The sequence below is a fragment of the Haplochromis burtoni genome, unplaced genomic scaffold, assembly GCF_018398535.1.
Source record: "Haplochromis burtoni strain Fernald_Lab_line unplaced genomic scaffold, NCSU_Asbu1 Contig_3214, whole genome shotgun sequence".
NCBI lineage: Eukaryota > Metazoa > Chordata > Actinopteri > Cichliformes > Cichlidae > Haplochromis > Haplochromis burtoni.
In genome coordinates this window covers 1-7,819 of record NW_024585575.1, presented here as the reverse complement: position 1 = coordinate 7,819, position 7,819 = coordinate 1, and the positions used below count along the sequence as shown (strand labels likewise).

Sequence of the window (7,819 nt, the reverse complement as noted above, 5' to 3'; positions counted from 1 at the left end):
AAAATCGATTCATTAAAATCCTGAATCGATTTTTTAATATAAATTTATTTTGCCCGAAATGCCAGAATCTCAGGTTAAACCTCACAAAATTTCGACAACCACCAAACAGCTAAGACAGTAAATGAGAGCAGGAACATGGATTCTGCACAAAGACAAAACCCGCGGATCAGAATCAATTAGATGTCGCCTTTGATTCTGATCTGTCGGCGGGTCCGTGCTTTGTGTTCCCTTTATGCGCTGATTCTAAAGCTGTTCGTTTGATGTCTCTCCAAACAATATTGACCGAACCAGCAGCAAAAGAAGATCCAAACTACGCTTCACATAAACATCGTCATGTATTCACTCTGACTTTTACTGTTTTGCTTCCAACAAGATGCACAGCTCTCTCTCTCTCTCTCTCTCTCTGTACTTCAACAACAGTTTCCCGTCTAAAAATCTGTTTTCTTCATTATTCGCTTGCTTGTTACGCACAAGTCTACCGTTGTTTACAGCGCTGTCGGACGACTTTTTTTTTTTTCGTTTTATATACTTCCGAAAAGAAAACCTAATTTCTGCCGTTCAATACTGAACAAATTTTAACTTTTTAAAATTATGCAAAATGCAAAACGCTTAGCGGTGTCTCTAATGAAACCGCTGTAACTTCAGAGGTAACGTTCATATGTTGATTCATGGTTTTCTTTCGTTTTTGATGGACTGCAGAATATTTTTATAAAATCCAGGCCAGGAAAATCGCCTTCATGTTTTTCTGTGTTTTATCTTCAGCTACTTTGACACAAAGGCCTCTGCTGTGATGCTCACACCTTTGATAAAGTCTTGCGTGTGTCAGCTTCCTTTTTATAGATACAAAAATATGTAAATGTACTGATCTGAATTATAATATTTCTGGCTGTCAAAATTTCCCAGATTCAAATAGAATTGAATCGAATTGAATTGAATCGAATTAAATCGAATCGTGGATCAAATCGATTCAGGACCTTGTGAATCGGAATTGAATCGATTCTAGAAATCAGTGACGATACCCAGCCCTAGTCTAGGCTGCGTACTTTAAGGCTGCAGACCCTGAATTGGGATACAGCCAGTGTTTCTAGTTTTGCTTCCCCTAGTCTTGTTGTGCTCACAGGTGTGTCCTATTCTCTTGTTATCCCTTAGTGTATTTTAGCCTTGTATTTTCCTTGCTCTCAGTTGCGTCGTACCACTTCTTTGTGCTGTGTGTGTTTCTCCGAGCTCCTTGTGTCCCCAGTTATTCCAGAGTCTGTTCTGGGTTTTGTAGCTTCCTGGTTTCCTGTGTTTTCTGGCCTTAGTTTCTAGTTTTGGTTATATGTCCTTATTCATCACGTTTGGATTTTCAACAACAATAAAAGCTGCCTCTCTCAGTTTACCTCTCTTGTGTTCTGTGTCCTGCATTTGGGTCCTAAACCTTCCTGCCACACAGCGGAAACATGACAAGTTCTTCTTTTTCTTTAGCTTATTGTGTTTCGAGTCAGTAAAGTTTTCTAGTAAGAGGTTTCTTTATTTGCCTTTTCGCATCATCATCGATCACCAGCCTTTATTCATTAAACAGCTCACTTTAAGTCGCTGGGTCATCTCCATTAACACTGTAACACATGCAGACCCACGACAACACGATTCAGATATGAGACGCAAATCAAGTAAATCAGACAAACAGGAAGCTCAAACTGTTTTAAAGCATGAATTCAAACTCCAGCATAAGAAAGCAGGCAGCAAAACTTTATTTAAACAGGCAGAAGCACAACGTGCTGCTCAAAGCAGAAGCACAGAGGAGAGTTTAAACCTCAGTAAACAGATTGTAAACACTGATCATGTGATTCAATAGGTTATTCCAGCATTACAGGTAAAAACAGCTTCAGTTATATTGGTGCAAACTGACGCTGGTCCCAGATAACCTGAGGTGTTGCTCTTCAACCTGTAGATGTGGTTCAGCATTAACGGAGCTTCACATATTTGCTGCTTTGTGCACTAATAATTACTGAGGTCCCAGACTCTGCTTCAGTCCATCCAATGTCCTGCTCAGCATCTAATCAGAGTCCAGGTTTTAACGAGAGGCACTTTTAGAACTAAAGTGCAGTTTAAAAACACGTCACATGAAGATCACAATGAAACGGTCAGTGGTCTTTGAGATTCATCATCACAGACTCTTTCCAAGTCTGTCTTCATTCAGGTTCAGCTCTGTGGAAAGGCATCGATCCTCCTCACAGAGAGCAGCGATCAGCAGTAACCTGGCTTCGCGACCTTTTCGTCGCACCGTGTCCATCACGTCTCGTGCTTTATCTGCTCTGCTCTGCTGTGATCTGACTGATTCCATCTCCTGATCATTGATAACGCGCTGCTGCAGGAGTTTATCCAGAAGTTTGTTTAAAACAGGTTCAGACACTCTTTCAATAAACTGTGAGCGAACTGTGAGCAGCCTCTCAGCTGCTGGGACTCGGGCCTCAGCTGGGACACTCCTCATTAAGGTTTCTGTTCTTGGTGCTGAAGGAACAAAGATAGATAACAGACATGTAACAGGACGCTGACCTGCAGGTGAAAAGAGACTTAAGTATGATTTCAGTTAACTTTTATAAAACAACCTTGTAGCCGAGGTTTGCAGGGTAGTTTCTGCTCTGCATCTGCATCTGGCAGCAACCTTACCTGGCAGGTAAACAGATGATTTCCAGGTTTCTGTCCCCTCTTGGTCTTTGACCATCAGAGTCACAATCTCTGGATTTGTAGTCAGGAACACTTGAAATGTTGGATGGTAATTTGGGCCAAACTTTAAGTGAAATTGTGTTTGCTAAAAAAAACAACAGAAAGGTGCCATTTTTATGACCAGTGGGTTATCCAGCAGTTTGATTGATGTCAGCAGCATTTAGTTTGTAACTGCTGACTCACCTCTGGCTGTATCCTGCTCTCAGGGTCACAGTGGACACTGTACCTTTGACCGAAGCTGAAAAGGCAGTCAGCAGGGGTCTGGATGTATTCAGCCACATGTCCTTGTTGGGCAGACACCTTCAGTGACAGGACAGTTTATTATGCTGGTAACATTAATAACACTATTCTCCTGTAGGGCTCATTTAAACACATCAGGTGTAGAACATCATGTGTCTGTATGAATCAAAGAAAAACAATAATTCTGGAGATAAAACATCTTTCCACAGAGGAAAAAAAGCTCCAGGGTTTTATTTTTATCAGGGAAGTGTCAGATCTGACATTATGGGTCACAAACATCAAATGTCCACAGCTCAGGGTCATTACTGGGAGTGAGTACTGAAGAGCAGTGATTGGTCAGCAGAGCTGAAGGTGAATATGAGTACAGAAAAGTTAACTGGAGCCTGACCCTGTGGTCAGGTAATCAGGGAGGAGTGACCAGTAAACCTGTACATAACTTTAGTTAATCATCAGAAAACTGCTGAGTAATCATTTGGACTCTGTGGAGAGAAGCACAGAGTGAAGAGGATGAAACTGTTCACCTCTGACAAAGGGATATTTTCCTGCAGCAGAAACACATTGATTCTTCGAGGCCCTGTCTCCAGAGGTTGGAAGAACAGCAGAACTTGGCCATTTACGGGTTCCTCCATGTTCAGGAACCGCTTAAAGACATCCCAGATGAGGCCAAAGGCAGAGAGGTGAGGGACCTTCACAACCACATGGGTGGCAGTGATCTCCAGCGGCTCCAAGACGGTCATCCCATTATCAGAGATGTGGGCAACAGACAGCAGGCCGTCAACATGCACCACTGTCAGAGCAAAGAGCTTTTGATTCTGAGAGTTCAATTTTTCTTTTCACCATATCTGAGAATTACATTTCCTGCAAACTACAAGTTCACTCCTGTCCAGTTTTGTTCTAAATAAACTCCGTTATGGTTATTTGTATGACACTAAACAGTTCATATTAAATGAGCACCACACAGTAACACATATGTTTTCGGAGCATCAGTGATGATGGAGCTCACCCTCCTTTGTTTCACAGTGTGGCAGGTGGAGCTGACGGACAGCATCCTCAGAGCATGTGATGTTGAACAGCGGCCCTGCAGCTGTTTTTCCAGCTGGTTGAAGGAGGCTCTCATCCCATTGTACAGTCCGGTACAGCACCTCCGCCTCCTGAGCCATAACAAACACCAGTCTGGTCAGAGTACACAGGAACACACCTGGACCAGGACACCTGAACCTGTAGGACACAGAAGGGCTAAAGCACTCCAACCAGCCTGTATCACCTGAGGTCTGATCACCTCCAGCTGTATCACACGTAGGGATGGGTATCGTTTAGGTTTTATCCGATACCGGTGCCAAATCGGTACTTTTGAAACTGTGCCGGTGCTCAAACGGTGCTTAAAGAATGGAGAACACAAAATTGGTCCAAAAACCTCTCATTTTCAGCTGTTTTTTTGTAAAAAGATAACAATGTTAGCCTTTTCTGCAGCTATGGGGCATATATGGCATCACTCTTGGCTGGAAGCAGTGCTTAATCAATGGAAAAAACACAAACTTTGTCCAAAACCTCTCATGTTTAACTGTTTTCCACTTTTTCTTTGGTCATTTTAGCCTTTTTGGTATCTGCCATCAAACAAGAAGACAGCCACATGTAACTACGACGGTGTTTGCTAGTTCACCTTACTGCATTAATTTAATAACGTGGTTAGCCTACTCAACGTAAATTGCACACGAACAACATTAAGCTACTCGCCCAGAGAAGAACGGCTGCTGCTGCATCATCATCCTCATCATTTCTGCTACACTGGCAGGGCTAGGGGCCAGGACTCTCCTCTTCGGGTTCTTGGGGGATGTTGCTAACTCCAGGTCCGATAACAGGCAACCCACCCGCAGTAGATGTGCTCGGTGTGAGGTCTCGCAGCAAGCTATCATACGGCGCATTTCTGGGCTTTTAAAAAAAAAAAACAAAAACGCTACGCGTCGCCAGGTGTTTCATCGGATTTGAGGTGTTACCTCCTTTGACAGTATCACAGTATCAGCTTAAAGCACTTGTTGCAGGCTGCTGAGTTTGCATATTTTGCTGTGAAGTACAGCCAGGCTTTTGACCGCTTCGCCTTGGGCATTTTTAATCGGTAGCTCTGCTCTAAAAGAACGTACGTACCTGGACCCGCCTACTATCCTCGGAAATGTAAAATGATTGGCTAGAAGTGTATCACAGCTCAGGGAAAAAAAAGCACCGAAATGTGCGCTGCTTTTCGGTCTGGTTACTACTGTTTATGTCAGAACCGGTGACATCATGGCATCGGTACCCATCCCTAATCACACGTGTCATTTCACATCATTACATACATGTTATCAGTCTAATGTGAAACTAGAAGCACCTGTAGGAGATTTGTGTGGATTCAGTTTGTACTTCAGGTGTGAAGCTTGATGGAGGCTGGAAATCAGAGAGGAACAACATCAGCTGTTTAAAGCACCAACAAACAAGTAAGCAGTGAAGAAACCACACAGAGTACACATCAGCAGTTATAAGTACATACTTTCAAAACTGCGAGTAAAAATACTGATCGTCTGATTAAAAAAATAATTTCAAAATCAAATGATGCAGAATGCCGTATGACCAGTGAAGGGAATAATGGCATTAGTAACACAGACACACCAATGGGAGGAGCCACACATCAAAACAGGCAGCATGTGATCACAACCCACAACACGTCATTGAATCGTCACAGATGGTTGAAGCTGTCTTCAGCTTATCGGGAGCTAGGGAAGCGAAACAATCGCACAAGTGCTGCTGATTAGCTGAGGAAGAATAAAGTAGTCATGGTAAATCACAAGAGCAGTTTAAGATGCCATAGCAAGAAGATGCTATGTCAGCCCAAGACAACCGCGAGTCTCCATTTTTGTGTTAAAAGAGTGGACTTCAAACTATTTATTTATTTATTATTTATTTATTTACCAGTTTTTAAATTGAGTTGATAAAACCAGAGTTATGATAAAAAATATACTCAATGTTTTTTCCTGAAACTATTGTTATGTTTACAATTGATTGTTCTGTAAATAGTTTGAAATGGTTATTTAAAAAAAAAAAAAAAACAACACCTTGGCTGCATTTTTAGATAAATAGCTGCAAATAACTTTGTTGTTTGCAAAACTTGTGCAAAAGTTTTTAAAATTTACAATTTATTTTTGCATTTCAAGGTATGAAAATGATTTGTTAAACATGTTTGTGGTTGTTACAGTAAAACATACAACTTTTTTCTACTCTGATTTTATGTTTTTGTCTGATTTTAGATCAGTTGTGTTAATACAGTATGTCAAAATGAAAAGATAACTGTAAATTCAGACGTGAGGTTGTGCTGAAAAGAATGAACCAAACAAGGCGAGATAAACAGTTTTTAAAGGTGAAATGCAGAGGTAAAATCAAAAGTAGTCAAAAACGGCCAATTACACCCTGGAGCCTGAAGGGTTAAACATTTTTTTAAAGTAACGCAATAGTTACTTTTCCTAGTAATTAGTTACTTTTTTTAATATTTTAACTCAATTACTAACTCAGTATTATTTTTCTGAAGAAGTAGCTAGTAACGATAACTAATTACTTTTTCAAAGTGACTTACCCAATACTGCATATGACACTGAATCTTAAACCTGATTGGATGTCTGGCCCGACTGATTTGCCCTGTGATGTAACACACCTGACACAGTTTCTGTGCTCTTTTTTTGTTCCATTACACAATAAACAGATCCACGTGCTTTTCTCTTACCTTAATGAGCTCTGTGTCATCCTTAGACAAATCAAGCTGAGTGTCTAATGAGTCTGGATTCAGTCTGACCTCAGAGTCACCTGATGAGAGACAAACATCAAATAATTCAGGATTCCCTGGAACTCTAACTGGTGCTGTTTACCATCATGTTCATTTGTAATGGTTTTCTGATAAAATAGTAAGTAAAGTTTATTTATTAAGCGCTTTTCACAGACAGACAGTCACAAAGTGCTGTACACAAATATTAAAATAAACAATACAATCAATAGACATTATACACAGTGTAAATACAAACTGTTTGTGATGGATTTCTCTTGCTTCTTTAAGTACCCACTATCTTCTTCAGCTGCTGCCTTCTCAATCACTAAAATGATTTTAAAAAGTATTAAAATACTTTGACAAAAACCAGTACCTAAAAAACAGATCCTCAAAAAAACAGAATTTATAGATTTCTGCAGAATGAAATAAGCATAAACTAGCTTTTATGGGATATTTTATTAATGAAATACTGATGAATGTGACACACAGTCTCAGTACTTACTGGTTTTGTCTCTGGAAGATTTGACTGTCTTGTTATTGACCCTGCAGAGAGCAATGTTAAAACACAACTGATAAATGGTGTACTAAGCCAAGCTGGAAAAGCAGAAGACAACAGACTTTACCACAACAATCCTCAGTGTGGATCAGTATATTATCAGCCTCATGTCTGACCTGCAGTATCAGAACAACTTCAACATAATATTCATCTCCGCACAACTAAAATGTGGTGACTGACCTCAGAGTCTGTAGTCTATAATTTGGACTCTCCAGAAAACCACAGAGCTGCTGCACTCTGGAATCCTTCAGCTTGTTGTAGCTCAGGTCCAGGTCTCTCAGATGGGAGGGGTTGGACTTCAGCGCTGCTGCCAGATAATAACAGCTGATCTCTGACAAACCACAGTCCCACAATCTGTATAAAGAATGAAAGATGCCAGTTTATTAGACAAAGTGTGTGCTTGAAATCATTCAGTGTTTCGTAATCTGTTCAGAGCTAAAGAAGGTTCAGAATGTAGAAGTTTAGAAAATGGAAACTCCAAACAGCTGAAGCCAACAGGAAGCAGCTTCAAACAGGAAACTGTGCAGAGTTTC

At 40.7% G+C, this 7,819-nt stretch overlaps 1 protein-coding gene across 4 annotated transcripts; it reads right to left on the bottom strand.

Moving 5' to 3' along the window:
• Positions 1–1,093: 1,093 nt before the first annotated feature.
• On the bottom strand, positions 1,094–7,813 carry LOC102309122 (NACHT, LRR and PYD domains-containing protein 1b allele 2). Of its 4 annotated transcripts, none has more exons than XM_042217839.1 (10): positions 7,467–7,813; positions 7,233–7,273; positions 6,987–7,055; positions 6,692–6,771; positions 5,309–5,364; positions 3,950–4,164; positions 3,468–3,733; positions 2,890–3,006; positions 2,650–2,791; positions 1,094–2,535 (listed from the first exon to the last, which is right to left on the bottom strand). In XM_042217839.1, coding segments are annotated over exons 2-10 (1,335 nt in total). In that variant the 5' UTR covers positions 7,234–7,273; positions 7,467–7,813; the 3' UTR covers positions 1,094–2,146. The 4 variants fall into 4 exon arrangements, with proteins under 4 accessions (XP_042073773.1, XP_042073774.1, XP_042073775.1 ...); XM_042217840.1 differs by having other exon boundaries at positions 1,094–2,490; XM_042217841.1 differs by lacking the exons at positions 6,987–7,055; positions 7,233–7,273; positions 7,467–7,813 and adding an exon at positions 5,587–5,690 and having other exon boundaries at positions 6,692–6,979.
• Positions 7,814–7,819: the final 6 nt, after the last annotated feature.

What these genes read in the sequence shown, in the direction of transcription:
- LOC102309122 (XM_042217839.1), bottom strand. An exon ending in TCCACACAAATCTCCTACAG is followed by an intron (nt 4,165 to 5,308) that starts GTGCTTCTAGTT and finishes TGTGTCCTACAG; the next exon opens with GTTCAGGTGTCCTGGTCCAG. An exon ending in ATCATCTGTTTACCTGCCAG is followed by an intron (nt 2,536 to 2,649) that starts GTAAGGTTGCTG and finishes TTTCACCTGCAG; the next exon opens with GTCAGCGTCCTGTTACATGT.